The following is a 16,786-nucleotide window of genomic DNA, read 5'->3' as shown; positions in this document are numbered from 1 at the left end:
CAGAGATTAAAAATCCTAAAAGACACATCTTTAAAAAAAAAAAACACAGCAATAAAATCTTTCTGCTATGTTTTTATTCGAGATCATGTCTGCATGAATTCCTCTCTATGCAGCTGAGTTCAGGGGATTTCAATCTAATTTTCTCGACCTTGGTTCACTTCCTCTTTGATCTCCACGCCCTCCTACATGTCTCCCACTGAGAAGCAGATGCAAGAGACACACTCACGTGCCATCCTCGTTGCTTCTGTAGAAGACCATGAAGGGGTCTGACTTTCCAAAGAAGTCCTTTTTGTCTAGTTTGTTGGCACAGAATTGCATGGTGGCATAATCCTTCAGAAAAAAAGGAAAAACAGAGAGTCAGAGAAATGAAAAGACAAAAAAGTAAAGGACATTGTAAATCCATGCTTCTGCCTCTGTCTGCCTCCTGTTGTTTGTTTATACATGCTGTGTGCCAAGATATAAAAGCACTGAAGCACCAAATAAAAGCAAAGTGCTGACTGAATCCTAATAAGAGCAGAGCAAAACCAGCCAGTGGTTGCTCGTTTCCAAAACCTGCAAATGCATTCATTAGCATTTCTTTATTATGCAACTCCTGCATAACAACAGTGGATGGGATAAGGGGTATCAAATTGAAAATACCTTGTTGGGCTGCATATAATCATAGTAACAGTATGAGAGACCATGCAGAGGCAGAAATGGATTCTAAAACCCTGCATATGGCTGTGTACAGAAGGATATCGAGGGTGTGAGTGCAGCTAATGATACATTAGAAAAGCTAGTATTATCATAATTATACTCATTTAGGCAGCATTTCAATGTGCACTGCCATTACAAGGACAATGAACATGCCCCATAATGCGCTTGGCTCCAGATAAGTCTCCCTGTGGTCAAGGTATTAGTCTGCATTGTATAATGATGAGACATAGTGGGCACAGATTGGAAAAGTAAATGTCCACATCAGAAGAAACTCTGCTAAGTATGCCTTGGACAGGACACAGACCAGCTTCTGAGGCAACCACTGATAAAAAGATAGATGTGACTACATAGATATTTAGTAAAAACTCCTGAAAATTTAGCTTATTAAAGCAGGGCTGTTGTATATCCATTAGAGGTGCACAATTCAGAAAATGTCTCGATTCAATATCGATTTTTAGGCTCAAGATTCGATTCAAAGTCGATTCACAGTATGTAAATGTAGTTACTTTTCCCATGTGATTGCAGTAGACATACAATTTAAAATATATATATATATATATATATATATATATATATATATATATATATATATATATATATATATATATATATGAATCGATTTTTGGAATTCTATGAATCGATTTTGAATCAGTAGAGCTTGAAACGCGATTCAAATAAGAATAGATTTTTTTGCACACCCGTAATATCTATCTATCTATCTATCAATTTCTACAATATAGGTAGAGAGTACTCTTTCCAATTTGTGTATCTGGATACAGATCAGCCAAGTTATAGAGACATCCACTGTGCAGTTTGTACCTTAAGAGTGTGAAGCTCATCAAGGGGGTGGATGGATAACATCTAATTTGCAATGTTCCCATAGCGGCTTGTTTTTGCTGAGGTCAGTTATCCAAGCCCTTAAAAATACAGGCATCCTATAACTGTCCTGCTCAACTCTGACACGGCCTCTACAATTACACTATCATGGCAACACAGTGCCTTAAGCCTTCATTAGGCACAGATAACACATACCCACTTTGGTGCCTAGCAGTGTTCTCTCATTAAGTGGGGAAAAAGGCAGAACATTAATTTCAGCCACTGAGGTTTAAGAGCAGCAGGGGAATACTGAGTGTACTCTGCATCCTTCTGTCCTATTTTCTGCTCCTCCGAGATAGCGCTGCATGGGGTAAGTGGCAGAGCAATGCACACTGTCACATTCAGAAAGTGGGACTGGTCTTTCATAGGAATACGAAGCAATGCAGACAATACCTATGACCTCTTTGGGATAGCACACTGTAGTGAATCACCAAATTAATTATAAGCGAGAGGATTATATCAATCATAACACATTTCCTCTGTATGCTTCAGGCATCGCTCCATTCATTTGGGTGTTTGTCTATTAAGCCCATAAGCCTCAGGCGAAGGATTTTGTCAACGTGAGGAGCAGTTTTACATATGCAAAAAAAGGAACAAAAAAACTACAGTGATAAACTGAAGAATATTTGCTTGAGGGAAATATGTCATACAATCTAAAATATCATATAATATGGTAATTGGGCTTATTGGTGAATATAGGAATGGTTATGATGGAGTATAATTGAATGGTAACCTGGTGATTATATACTGTACATACACGAGAGAGAAAGACATGAAAGAACTATGTATATCTTTATATGAACTACACCATATTTGAACAGGCAGAAATAAAACACTCTGTGGTTAATTGTAAAGTGTTGCCTGCTTTACTTAACTAAACTTACTTACTAAAACAGCCAGAGCTGCTGCTGGACTGTGAGGAAGATCTGAGAGAGAGCCAGCCACTGCTCAGCATGTCATGTGCCAGAGTTAACAAAGAAAAAGCCTTTGATCCATGCAGAGGCTGCTGCTCTGTCTAATGATACCTGGCATTTCCACCACGAAGGGGAGAGCCAAGCCGCTTCTTGATTAAGAGTCCCCGCAGAACTTCCCCAGTTGATTCCCACTCTGCTGGTTTCAGCTTCCCCAAACAGGAGTTGCAGTTTACCTCAGGCGAAGCAGCAACTTGGCTACCTCCATTTATTAGTCACAGGTGGATTATAGAATAAACACCATCCAGATGGATGGTAACAATTTCAAACTGCTATAATTCACAGGTGTGGGACTTGTACTGACAGCAGGGTCTTCAGATAATTCAACTATAATATGCCTTTTCTCTCAGTTCCCTTTTCTTTACTCAAACATGAGGTAGTTCCATTCAGGGTCAAATTCTGTGTAAACAGGGCATGTCTGGAGTGACATGTCAAGTCTGTGTCTCTCTAACTGAGTCTGGGAGAAAGGAAACGTCATTTGTACCAGTCATGATCATTTGCATTTATATTACAAAACCGCTTCTTGAAGTGGTGCTTTGCAGTGATCATGCTTACTTCTATCATTGCAGATCCACCGCACCTGATGACTCACAGCAGCCCTTCAATGGCTGTGCTGGCTTCAATCCAACAAGAGCCAAATCAGTATTGTTATCTCTGCAGTTTTATTATCAGCATGGCTTATCTGTCGCACTCTAATCGGGGGCTGTTTATTTGTCAGGAAATAAATGGTGCTATTAGTAAAACATCCTCAAAGTCTGGCACCACAACTGTGAAACCAGGTGCTTTTTACGCAACATGTATGACTGGAAGTTACAAAGCTTTGAACCATTAAATGCATACATGCATTAAGATATCATAAAACATTCATACAGCTCAATGGCTTGCTTTATAGCCTCAGAGGGAGGCCAGTTGTTCTGGCCAATAAGTCTTGCTACTTTGCCGCACTGGCAGCAGTATAATGTGATTATTTACTATCTCCATTTAGCAGTGCAGAGAGAAAGCCAATGGGCATTAGTAGACACAGGTTATTAACGCAGATTCATGAATTAACACACCACACATAGGAGAAAAGGTCTGTTTTAGTGATTGGAACAAAGGCCAGCTCATTAAATAGCCATTCAAACGCACAGCATATTCACTATGTACACAATTTCCAAATGACCAAAGCAATGGCAAAGAGACATGGCGTATCCTGCTGATTTAATGGGGGCAGTTATGACACAATATATCTAACTGAAGCCAAGGCTATTAAACAAGCCACTTCACTTCAGCAGGTTTTTGAATATTGCTATTTTGCATTATGTGACTAACACAACATGGCATAATCAGCTGCAGTCAATACGTTCAATTGAACTTTAATGCAGCGTTGTTAAAGGGCCCTTTTCAAATTAGATCAGTGAACATTGCAAAACATTTATCATGAAACCTACATTGTAAGCAAATAAAAAAAGATATGAGTTTAAGCTCTTAAGACTTACTCTGCAGTTTCCCAGCTCCTCAGCAGACAAGATAATGGTCCCACATTTCTTCCCAGGTATGCCACTGTGAAAAAAAGTGTGAAATAATTTACTCTTACGACAAAGATTGTTCACAGCACAACATTAAAGATCCACTCGATAATTTTGTTTGTGGCTTGAATGGCACTGAGAGGCACTGTGTCACCTCCTGTATGCTATTTCCACCAGAGAGTATACCAGACACTTAAATAATAATACTTAGAAAGATTAACATTCATACAGTGTTTTCTGCAGTAACACTTTTCACTTGAGGCTGTTTTTTTTTACAATTACAGCTTTAATCACACAATTTCTGAATTGCTGCTTGTATTGTCATGTTGGATGTTCTTTTGTGTTTTCTTTCTACTTTTTTTTAAGATTATTTTTTGGGCTTTTCTGCCTTTAATTGATAGGACAGCTAGGTGAGAAAGGGGAGAGAGAGGGGGAAGACATGCAGGAAATCGTCACAGGTCGGACTCGAACCCTGGACCTCTGCGTCGAGGCATAAGCCTCTCAATATATGTGCACCTGCTTTACCCACTGAACCAACCCGGCCACTTCTTTCTACTTTTTTCCATTTAAATGTTCTTTTATACAGCACAATTTTCTTATATAACCCATTACATAGTGTGACATTAGAGTGACAGTCTGACAGCTCTAATGAGCACGCTATTTTGTTTCACCACTGTCTCTGAATCAAAGAAAATACTGGTTCTTCAGTTTTTTATTACAATATGGAACCAAACTGCTAAGACACAAAACTCTGATCCCTGTTTACCGGCATTACACTGAGCCTTTAAAGCTCTGCAGGTCTGCAGTTGTTTACCGCCAATTCCCGCTCTAGCAGATGATCAAGACATATCGTAGCACAAGAGAGGTTCCCTGTGTGTCTGTGTTTCTGTGCTTCACCTCTTCAGTAGCATGTCATCCCAATAATGCTAACAAAAATAGAGACAGAGTTGCTCCCAGGTTTTCCTAAATGTTTTATAGCTGCATTTTTTTTAAAGCGGAACAAAATGGGATTTTCTTTGATATCCAATCTCTCCAACTCTCTGCATCCACTGAAGCTGTACCAAGAACCAGAGCCCATTCCACCCAACACAGAGCAAAACACCATATCTACTTTCCCATCATACAGGAGCACTCCAGCTGCTGGCACTCTTGTCATCTTTTCAGATAAAGAAGGAAATTACATGGGAGTCCTGCAGCGGTCTTAGCTGGAGAGCAATCATTAGAAGGTCAGACTTGCTGCAGATCCTCATCAAGCTGTGACAGTTGATCTGACTGGCAGTAATATTGCTAAATGGGAGGCATCCTTTGACTACAGCAGCAGAAGCTTGCATTATTTACAAAGATAGTCACGCACAAACCTGCAATGGCTAAACATACAGTACTGTGTATGCCAGGGGACCTATTAAGAGATGTAGCATGTTTTCCTAGCTTGTGCAGAAAGTGTTGTAGTGTTTTTAAGAGCTATGGTACAGGGTGCTTCCACTAACCTTTACTGGCCTCTCTCTGGTTTCCCAGGCCCATAATACATGCATCTATAAAAGCAACTGTATGATGTATCAACTTTGATCAATACCTTAATATAAATCCACTGACCAAAAGCATCCAACTGGAAATGCTGCACGGCCCCCATGTGTGCAAGAGAACTTTCCTACTCAGCCTTTATTGAGGCAAAATGTAAAATGAAGCCATCACACTCTGAGAGGTCAGGCCCACTTCATTCCCAGGTTCTATCGTCAAGCTCCATGGAGACCAATCTCAAGGTGAATTAACTGTCCTTGAATTATTGATGTTTCACTCTAAATCGCCACCGTGCAGTTTGATGATGCCTCAAGGAGCCAGTAAACCCCTAACCAATGAGGCCAGTAAACACTGCACACTCCACAGGTCAAATGATCTCCCTGGGTTCACGATTAGACCAATACTCCTTTCAAACTGGGAAATGAGACCAAGTGGTTGGTAAAATATCAGCTCCAGACACGTTTAGATGCACCACCCTGCTCTAATCTCTGCTGCTGAGACGAGAGCAGGTACCAAAAGGGCAATGGTCTTTTAAATTAGGCATGCATTATTAAGTGCTGCATTTTCTCTGACAATGACTAGTTAACTTGAAGAGCAAACAAGCACCGAGTACAGTTCCTGTCATTTATCTGTGGCATAAGAGTTCCTTTTTATTGCCCAGACTTGCAATTTTTCTGATAGTTCTAAGAGCTTCTGCACTGAAATGTGACTACTGGTGATATGGAGTGCCCTGCATTAAGATGCCTCTTTTACTCAGCACTCATTCAATGATGGATCCTCAGTGGGAAAAGGCTTTGATGATGAAATTATGTGAAATGTGTTGCTGTGGCCCTCCTTGCTGTACTATCTGCATGTGAACAATGCCTACAGTCTGACTGCTGTCAGGAACTGACAGGCTTTAATCAGTTGGTCATGTAAATGTGTGTCGTATTTTTCTTCACTGATTCTGCTGCTGCTCAAACATTTGAATATTCAAATAACAACAACCAAACACCATTAGGATTTTGTGATGTTTAACAGCCGGGCAATCCCCAGCTAACCAACTCATGTCAACAAAGTGATGTGACAGTATCAGTGTTTTAGGTTGCATTATTAAGCATATATCTACATGCAGTACTACATCTACAAAACAAATTGATGATTGATTGATTGATTGATTGATTGATTGATTGATTGATTGATTGATTGATTGATTGATTGATTGATTGATTGATTGATATTTTTATTTACGTTTCATGCCACTAAGTGGTCCATCCCACATGGAATTACATGACACCAATACAACAGTAATTAATTCCACAGCTTCCAGTCCAATGTCCACACACACACATTCTCCACTTTGCACAAAACAAAGAACAAATAAAACATACCACAGCAGCCACAACACAACAGTGCAACCCATAAATTGTCCAACTAGAGCCAAACACCTCATACACAAAACAAAACCACAGACAACAAAAAATTAAAAATAACAGGGAATGTCACGTCCAGACAGAAAATCATCGATACAAAGCAGTCTTCCTTTTAGCCCGTGCTTGTTCTAAAAAGTCTGCAAATAAAAACGTTTTATGTTCGAACAACCAAACTACCAGATCTATATCTATATCCTGCCTCATCTCTTTTACTTCAACTTTGTTAAATAATTGCAATCTTAAATAATGATAATATGGACAATACAAAGCAAAATGAACTTGTTTTTTTTTATTTCATTGAGATCACACAAATTGATAATCAAGGGCATTATTAATTTTAAGTTGGTCAAGTTTGTTAGTAATTAGTTAATAATCGTTTGCCATGCTCTCCTTTATTTCCCTCTGCACTTGATATTACGTAGCACCACTTAAAGCAACACTATGTAACTTTTCCAGCTTCGCTCCCCCTACAGGTTGGAAGCGGAATTGTCCATTACATTACATTGTCCAGTTCATTCGAACTACAGATCCGAGGCAACCCGATCTGGCATACTTGCACAATGTAATGTAATGGACAATTCCGTTTCCAACCTGTAGGGGGACTGAAGCGGGAAAAGTTACATAGTGTTGCTTTAACAAGCGAGGGGGCAGGTCACAGGGGAGATTTAAAAGGGGCGCTTTTCCCCTTATCTGCAGAAAAACTCCCCAAATACTATTAACTATACTATTACAAAATTATAGTTTGTTTATATCAACCAAGATTGGTTTCTTGACACCACGCAATGCATGCTGGGTAGTAAGCACGACTCGAGTATACATCATTGTTCGCTCGTTCCCTCGGCCCATAGAGGATCACTCTCACAGTAGTCCACTTGAGTGTCACAGTATTGTAAGTTAACGACAGCTTGTTAAACCATTATTGAAATACATTGCTTGACCCTCTGAGCTTTCTTCTACTACCACTATCAGGCAAGAAGTTCCACTTGAACACAAAAATATCAAAATCTAATCGGCATATTGCATGAAATTTACTAATCAAATGAATGCCCCCCAAAGCAGTATCCATTTCCATGTTGGCATACACCTTAAACTTTCTTCAATTGTCACCTTTAACAATGAATGCTCCAAATGTTTAGCCACACTACTAGGCAGGCTGTAAGAATAGCATAATCATCACACTTTCATATTGTGCCAGTGATACAGGGTCTCTATTTGATTATGTCAAACAACAGAGAACAGAAGAAATACGTTTTTTTATATATATATATCAAACATAGATTAGCTTCCTCTGCATGATGTCACATACATTCATAAGTGAAATAACTGCCCAACAACTTTTAGTGCCTTCGAGCATCATGGTGCCCATCCACAATGTAAAATAGAAGAACATTTTAACATTAAACATTACCTATATGATTGGTTAGAATTCAATATTGTATAGCTTTAGTTTAAAGCTGCAGGACCCTCCCATCTCCTCACATGCCTGAGTGAGATTGTACAGGCTGAATGACTGGATGCATTAAAAGTTTATTTGAAAAATAGCAATTTAAGCACTTATGCTATTATATTATTTAATGTTTACAGTAAAGAGTAACAACAGTAAAGAACATTGTGCAGAAGCAATAACGACATATATATTCAGAGAGTGAGGTGCAGTCAGGTGAATAGAATTTTGATAAGGTGGTCTTGTTCAGAGAAGACTGATGACGGACTTTTATCGTCCATGACTTCTGTGCTTCCAGTGAATGAATAATGTGATATAATAAAGGCTTTAAGGCTTCCAACATCTGAGCAATGCAGGTGAGTAGTGCCTGCACCAACCCCATGCTAAGTAGCTATGATACTTAACATCATTCACAATTCTGCATAATTAATACAGTCACTTACAGGCTTCCCTTGGTACTGAACAGACAGCATGCCATATGGTCCTGACCAATCCAATGCCAGTCCGTGATGTGTATTGGTGTTGCCTGAAAATCTCAGTGGACCTAATATTTACAGTCAGATTAGCATAATGTCAGTGAGGCTACCTTCTTTGCCGTCCCTCCCATTCAACAGCAACCCAGAGGATCAAACAAAACGTAATGAAGAAAACAAACAAGTAGAGACAGAAATGAAACCGGGCATTGAAGCTGAGTGGCTTTCGTTGCAAAGAAATAAATGAAAGGAAGAAGTGCTGTCATGCTCTTAGCTCACATTGAAACAGAGTTAGCCACATCTGTCTTGACAGATGCCCTGCTTGATCAACTGAATGGAAAGAGATCAAGCAGTATATTTCAGCATCACTACAATCACTTGGCCAAAGTTTCTGATACTGCTGTTCTGCAGAATACCAATTAGAATATCTCTTTTCCATGGGAAAACATATTGGAGTCATGTATTGCTCTAAAAAACAAAGATCATTGCGCACGACAAATTATATTATGGATGTTCAGTCTCAATGTATGGCCTCTATAATTTCCCATCTAGAGGCAGTTGCTGTCGTAAAATGGTGATTCACAATGCCTGTATTCTCCATTACCTATCAGTGCGGAGGTGGGGTGGATGGAGGTTGGTGAGATTAAAGTCCAAAGAGGGAGACGGAAGCAATTGTTGATGCTGTTCACATTAGGTCATTAGGATGAGGAATGGTCTTGATATTTAACAACGCTGCAACATGTCATGCATATGAGAGTGGGGGAGGGTTATCTATCCAACAATATGAGTGAGAGCCCAAGAAGAAGAAAAATGTGTTTTTTTCACACTGCAGCTGTTGCAGGGTGGGTCCACATCTTTTTCTACCAAAATAATGACTGCAGTGTTATCAAGCTAAGAAGGTTGTTACTTTGCAATTTCACACATGGGGATAAGCAAATCAAAACATATTATTTGGGAAGGTAGAGTGTAACAAGAATCATTTTCACTGCACAAAACAGTGGCTTCAGTGAGATTGAAATGGTTAGTGAATCCAATGAATATCTCTGGTTCACAAGGGGATGAGAGTAAATGAACAAATCTAACTGGTTTGAGTCATAGACCAAAGGAGATAAAGGAGAAACAGATAATCTGGCTTTGTGCCACTGTAAACATGTAGGGCAGTGGCCAGATCATAGTTGAACAGAATTAGACAAGGTTGCCAAAACTCTGTGTGGGTTCAAATGGGATTATACCCCTAATGCGCTTGATCTTTATACAACGATAAGCATCCATAATCCCTCACCTCACCAGGATTAAAAAAAGAGGATGAGAAGTGTACTGGCTAATTCAAAAGGACACCACAATACCTAACTGCAGTTCTTAGATAGAAAAAGAGAGCTGCGACCTGCTGGTGCTGCAAGAGGAGCTGGTGTTTGTGTTAGCAGGTAGCTTTAGGCAACCTGTGCTAAACTCTTTGAAGCTTTGTTAGAATGAGCACAAAGCAAGTAAATAGGGCAGAAAAATGTGGTACAGAAAATGTCAAATGGATATACAAAACAACCAAGAATGTGTTTGCGAGGCGCAAAGAATGAAACCACATTGTCACCAACAAGCCATCCTTTTTCTTCTTTTGGCTGCTTTTCACTGGATACCTCTGGTCTCCCACTGATGCATAATAAGCATTATCACAACCTCAATTAATGAAAATAATCCTCTTATTTATGGGAATTCTATTTGCTCTTATCTAGTTATGAACACTAAATATGAAATACGATTACATTTCGATTGCACTCCATTGTAGTATTGATGTAATGAGACCGCTGACATTTTGATTATCTAATTTTGATTTATTGTGATTCTAAACAAATCAACCACCTGCAAGCTAACAACTGCTTGTTTTGTCAGAGAAAGAGAGGATTAGGAGTAGTTGTCAATCAAAAAGAATCTCTCTCTCTCTCTCTCTCTCTCTCTCTCTCTCTCTCTCTCTCTCTCTCTCTCTCTCTCTCTCTCTCAACAAAAACTACTCAAAGGCATGACAGCGAGTTCACTTCCTCCCTTGTGCTCTCTCCTGCCAACAAGAAAAACCTTCTCTAGAGGACATAACAAGGCCATTTCAATTTCCACCGGCAAGAACAGAACATCCCTCTCTATCAGAGGCCAAAAGAGATGCCCAATTCTCTTTGTTACACATATGATGTAAGTCACACTTTATCCTACTCCCCCCTCTGGCTGCTTGACATTAAAGCACAGCTGATTCTCGTCTCCCATATGCCCGCTGTGTCGCAAGGCCACGTTACCTTTGGCCCCCTCACCTGGTGCTGGGCGGCAAGTAATGGAATTCATACCATGTTACACCGGGTCGCCCTGACCTCCTCTGTGGCGGTCACTGCTGACTATAGATTGCAATCTGCTTGCCGACAGATCGTTTTCGGCTGCTGAATAGATTAACAACATGGGAGTGTTAAACTGGGGCAGCAGAGCACTCGTTCAGAGGCTCTCGAGGTGCTTTCTCACGATTACATCAAATGGCGGCTCGTAGACATGAGAGAAATTAACACTGTCTGCTCTAAGTACAAAACAAATCAGCTAAGTTTATCCGAAGAATAACAACCTATGCTGCCCTTGCACTTGAGGCCTCCATTGTTAGTGAGGGCAAAAATCTAGGTATAACCTTATTATCCACAGAGCTTTAAAAACAAAGACCTTTAACAACATTAAATTAACTGTTTCTTTTTTTATGACAGAAAAGATGTGGGAATTTTTAGATTTGTGTGATGCCAAAGTCCTTGAAGAGTCATAAACATAAACACAGCAATTCACCTTAATGCCAGAGTGAGAAGGCCAGGTGAATTAACTTTAAATGAGCTGTGCTGCTGAGGGAGGAGGCTTTTTGCCTCTTATGGAAACAGAATGGTACCTAACAAATCCCTGTTTCACCGGACAAAAAAGGTTCTTGTAGAATCAGCACGGTTGGGGTTTTCCTCACCCAAGCAGAAATACACATTGTTAGAGAGGGACCCTTGTTAGTGTTCAGCCTTGGAGCTAAAATTGGCATTTAGCAAGGCAGCAGAATGCTCTAATTGTTTGTGATGTCCTGAGGCAGAGAATGCTCTGTGTGAAGAAAAAAGTTCTCTCAGGTCCAATTCAGTGGCTAGTTCAGATGAGTTTTATTCACTGCGCAGCGGAGACAGAAGCTCACAAGAAGCTGTAGGATTCTCCTTGACCAGAATATTTATACAAGGTTACAGGAAGCAACAGAATAACAAAAGCTGAGAAGACATTCACTCACAAAACTATCTGAGTAGAATTGCATAGACTTATATCGTCTGCTCAAACTATTGAAAAACGGTCCTTTGTTAAATGAGGTGTGAACACTGCTGGAGCCAGCTTGGGCTGGCTCTAAACTTAAGGTCTCACTCACAGTGACCAAAGTAAATTGCTTTGTTTTAACACTAAGCTAGACAATAGGCAGACAGACTTAATAAAAAACAAGAGACACTAAAAGTATGTTGATCAGAGAAAATAATAGGAACTGGAAAACAGGAACAGGAAATATATCAGGATAAAATGAGACTAAAACTGTTAGGTAATCCATTTTCTTCTACATCAGTAGGCAGTAAAACCTTTCACCTCCCAGATAAGTGATATAGGAAAACACAGGGCTAAACAGGCATTTCAAGAGTACTTAGATTAAGGATTTTTAGTTTCACCAAAACATAAACTTCTCTCAGTCATTACTTAAACCTGCAGCATTATTTCTCCATCTCAGAGGAAGATGTAAAAAGATGTATCTTAGAAACTTTATTTTATCTTAGTACTATAAGGTCCTATGTGATCGCTTGTTAAACCCCTCCCCCAAGCAGGGACTGTCCAATCATAGCTTAGCAATAGTAACTAGGCATGGCAGGCTGGTCAAGCTTTGGATTTCTGTTCTGATGATGGAGCAATGTGCATTGGGCTGTAGTAAGACTGATACTGGATGGTGGTGTCTTTTTGTTACTGTGTCTGCTCTAACGTTTCTGTATTTATTAGAATGTCGGGCTTACTAACTGATAGTAGTAACCGAGCATTATATAAGACTGAGAGTTAGCATATGATTAACTCGCAACATTAGTTTGTGGGGTTACAAGTTATGTTAAAAAAATGCCTCAATCACAACCAGCAGAGGTTTGGTGCTGGATGCCTTTTGAGTTTAGGGGGACGTTAGCGGCACTGTTCTGCTCTTTATTGGATTTGGGGACATTTACACTCCAGCAACTCCAGCCACCACTAGCTGAGACAGCGTTGCATTTGCCAAACACCAGATAGTCCTCATCCTAAAGCCCTTCGCAAAACAATATCGTTTGAAAATAAAAATAAAAAGTATCTTAACTAAGCAGCCAAACACGCTACAGCTGATAAGATTTGCAACCTAAACTTGTAAAACACAATCTGACAAAACAGCAGAAACCGCTGCTCATAGAATAACCACAGAGTTGAATCAACACCTCTGACTAAGTGTCAACAAATAAGAAACATTGTAGGTTTCATAGACGTAGTATTTATTGCATTGCTGTTGTGTTAGATTGCATTACATTATACTGCTGTTGCTGTATTCAATACCTAGTCTTAAACTCAATTATAGGAAGCAAAAAGAATAGTTAGGGATATATGAGCACAGATTCACTGTTGAAATTATGTCTAGTCCTCAGTGGGAACACAAAGATGAGAGCTTGAGGGAGTATAATAGAATAATTCAAGTCTGTACTAAAATAACAACAATGATTTAATTATATGCAATATTGTGTTTCAGAGCTGACAACAGTTTTTTAGATGTCTTATATTCTGACTTGTTTTGGTAGGAAGAGAAATCAGTCAATAAAAACATGGGTGATATGATGAAAGCACAACCAAGCTTCATTATAAAAACATTATCATTCATCACTCCGTTCACTGTTTATCATTCATCATCTGCACTGATGTGAGCAGTTATCATTTAACATGTGCACCGGCCAATGTGTCAATCAAAAATTAATCTTGAAAAGTCGCAGAGTTGATTGACTTTACATATATATATTTTTATATAAGAGGCCTCTTCACACAGCTGAATGTGACAGACAGTGTGAGATGACTTTTGTTTTATTTTTCTCTCAAGATCTTCTGCTGCTGTTTTAATGTAGGTGGTTTGGTGGCAGAAAGAATAGATTTCTTGATAGTGATTATTTAAAACTAGGGCTGTCAGCGCTAACGCGTTAATCGCGATGCGATTAAGGGCTGACGCGATGCGATTCATTTTTTTTAATAGTATTAATCGCATGCCGGCATTTATTAATTTATTTTACACTTCACTCGGCTTTGCGTCGTGCCTAACAGGCTACTATTTTGACCCTTTGCAGCACCGTTACTTATCATCAAGCTGCCACTTCCTTATTGATTAAAATATCACCGAAGCACGTCAAACTTGAGCTACCACCTACGTAGCTAAGCATAGTAGTACAGTTAACGTGATGCTAGACCACCGGCCCTCGGGGGGCGGGGGAGAGATGAATGTTCGGAAATAAGAAGTTGCTGTGGCCCGCCGTACAGGTTAGTTTGACCAGTGGGAAGCAGCGGTGGCCAGAACGGGCAGCAGAGGTGGCCGGAGCGAGCAGCAGCAGCTGCAGCGGCCAGAGCGGGCGATCATGGGGGGACATCCTCAGCGGTGAAACGCGAACGGGGGCTGGAGTATAACCTAGCTAGGTGGAAAGCTAACGCTAGCCGGCCACCTGTTCCATCAATCCTGCTTGCAAGTGTCCGCTCATTAGACAAAAACTGGACTACATCCAACTTCAACAAAACTCCCAATGCGAGTTCAGAGACTGCTGTGTTTTTGTTGTTGTGGAAACAACAGTGTACCGGACTATCCAGCCTGTTTCTGTGTCGCCGGGTAAGAGTGTAGATGGGCTGTGTTAACACGGACTTGTGCAGAAATGAGCTGCTCATTAACCGGTGATCACTGGATGTCAGTGAGTAATCAACATTATTTAGGAGTTACTAAACGCTATATTGACTCTAGTAAGGATAGGGATTTTGAGTTTTTTAGTTAGGTACTTGGAGGAATTGTGCAAAAAATTCACACATTTTTCTTTTGTTTACAGTAAATAAATAATTACAAATCTTAAAATCAAGTTCATAAAGTAACTTTCTTTGCATTCATTTGATTCCTAATCAAGATACACTGGTGAAAATTGCTTTCGATTGTTAATATGTACTTAGAAACTGTTCTGAAATGCAAAATAATAGAATTTTAATCATGTGATAAAATATGCGATTAATCGCGATTAAAAATAAAAAAAATCATTTGACAGCCCTATTTAAAACAGATATAATTATTATCATCAAAAGCAGGTGGGACACACAGCCTGTGACACATTGGCCACTGCACATATTAAGCCGTAAATTCCTAAACCAGAGAAAACTGTGATTTAAAAATAAAAAAAGAAAGATGTTTATCAAATCAAGCTTCTTGTGATTTTGATCAAATATCTGCTCTGCTTTAATCAAATCTGGCATGTTTAAATCAAATTATGTCTTCACCAAAATAAGTAAAAATCCAAGAGAAAATGTATCAGTTTAACTGCACTTTCATCCTGCCTGTTTTTATCATTTCATTTTTGAATTCCACCCCTGAGCTTATTTAAATCTAATTTCTGCTTAGCCTTTGACTTTGAAGTTTTGTATTCAGCGTACCACTGTAATGCAGGCTCTGTGGAGCTATAAAGACACAGTTTATGGTGAAGGCATATAGAAAACACAGTAACGTACTGTCACACTGATAACAGAACACATGGCATAAAATCCAAATTATATCAAACTTCCATTGGTGTTCCACATGTGCTCCAACATCTTCTTACAAATAGAGTCATTTGTAGTTAATATAGTTTTTGTAGACTTATTGTATCAGTCTACAGAAAATACCTTTTAGTTTATTGTATGGATGGAGCTTTTATATATTTCCTCATAACTGCAACTAGAGACAGCAGCTGACCTCTTACATGAGCTAAAAGTCACATGAAGTGCACTAGAAGGTGCTTACTATATCTTGCATGTGTGTACATTTTGCTGAACTCCCTGCTCAGTTGCCACTATGGAGTGTTGTAGAGACAACTGAAAGACAAGACTATTCCTTTTAAAGATGGTTTGCTTCCCACAGGTGGAATATGTTCAGATGAGCCTTTGATTTGAGCTCCGGCCTTCAATCTATTTAATTCAGCATGACATGTTTTATCTTATTATCTTATTTTCTATATATCTACGAATCCCTTTCCTCCATGGGCTCCCATGGGTGCAGCCAGCACACCTACGACAGTCATTGTAGATTTTCATACGGTTCATTTCCTGCTTCAAGCATACAGCAGGAGGTCACAGTTACAGTAGGCTAATGGGTTGAACATGCTAATGTTGTGCTGCATTCATATGCTCTAGTGTGGTATAATTTACCAGACCAACAGAAAAGGTTACTGCCATTTGTACAATGAACTCTATTATCACGTTACCTATACAACCATAGTATGATTCCCTCCCACATGCTATACACATAATAACAGCCATGAGAGCAGCTAACATGCTTTTCTGTAAAAGATGACATTCGCCTGTATCAGTCAATCATGTAGCTTTGCATTTCCTCAGCTACAAAAAAAATTATACATGCTCCTCATTAAAACCAGATCATAAACAGAAAGGATCTGTACCACTGCATTAGTTCAGTGCTTCATTTCTGTCTAAATAAAGGCATGTGGGGAAAGCCATACATCTGATCTGACTGGTTATTTTCCCCAAGACAAATACATCTGAGGAAATTTGTTCTAAAGGGAAAGGCAGAACGTTACGTTTGTCCCCATGTGCACATACAAATTCAGGAATGATTGAAGTAAATTATTGAGCCAAGCGT

At 39.4% G+C, this 16,786-nt stretch overlaps 1 protein-coding gene across 2 annotated transcripts in view; it reads right to left on the bottom strand.

Moving 5' to 3' along the window:
* The window catches only part of cpne5a (copine Va), a 71,935-nt gene that overhangs the window by 30,788 nt on the left and 24,361 nt on the right, over nucleotides 1-16,786 (bottom strand). For both annotated transcript variants that reach the window (XM_031286791.2, XM_031286792.2), the window contains 2 exons: nucleotides 4,022-4,085; nucleotides 227-330 (listed from right to left, as the gene is read on the bottom strand). In XM_031286791.2, coding sequence (XP_031142651.1) covers nucleotides 227-330; nucleotides 4,022-4,085 — 168 coding nt within the window. The remainder of the gene's footprint in view (nucleotides 1-226; nucleotides 331-4,021; nucleotides 4,086-16,786) is intronic.

Source organism: Sander lucioperca, chromosome 12 (assembly GCF_008315115.2).
Source record: "Sander lucioperca isolate FBNREF2018 chromosome 12, SLUC_FBN_1.2, whole genome shotgun sequence".
Lineage (NCBI taxonomy): Eukaryota > Metazoa > Chordata > Actinopteri > Perciformes > Percidae > Sander > Sander lucioperca.
The sequence above is the reverse complement of the archived record's forward strand: the minus strand, read 5'-3'. Positions and strand labels throughout refer to the sequence as shown.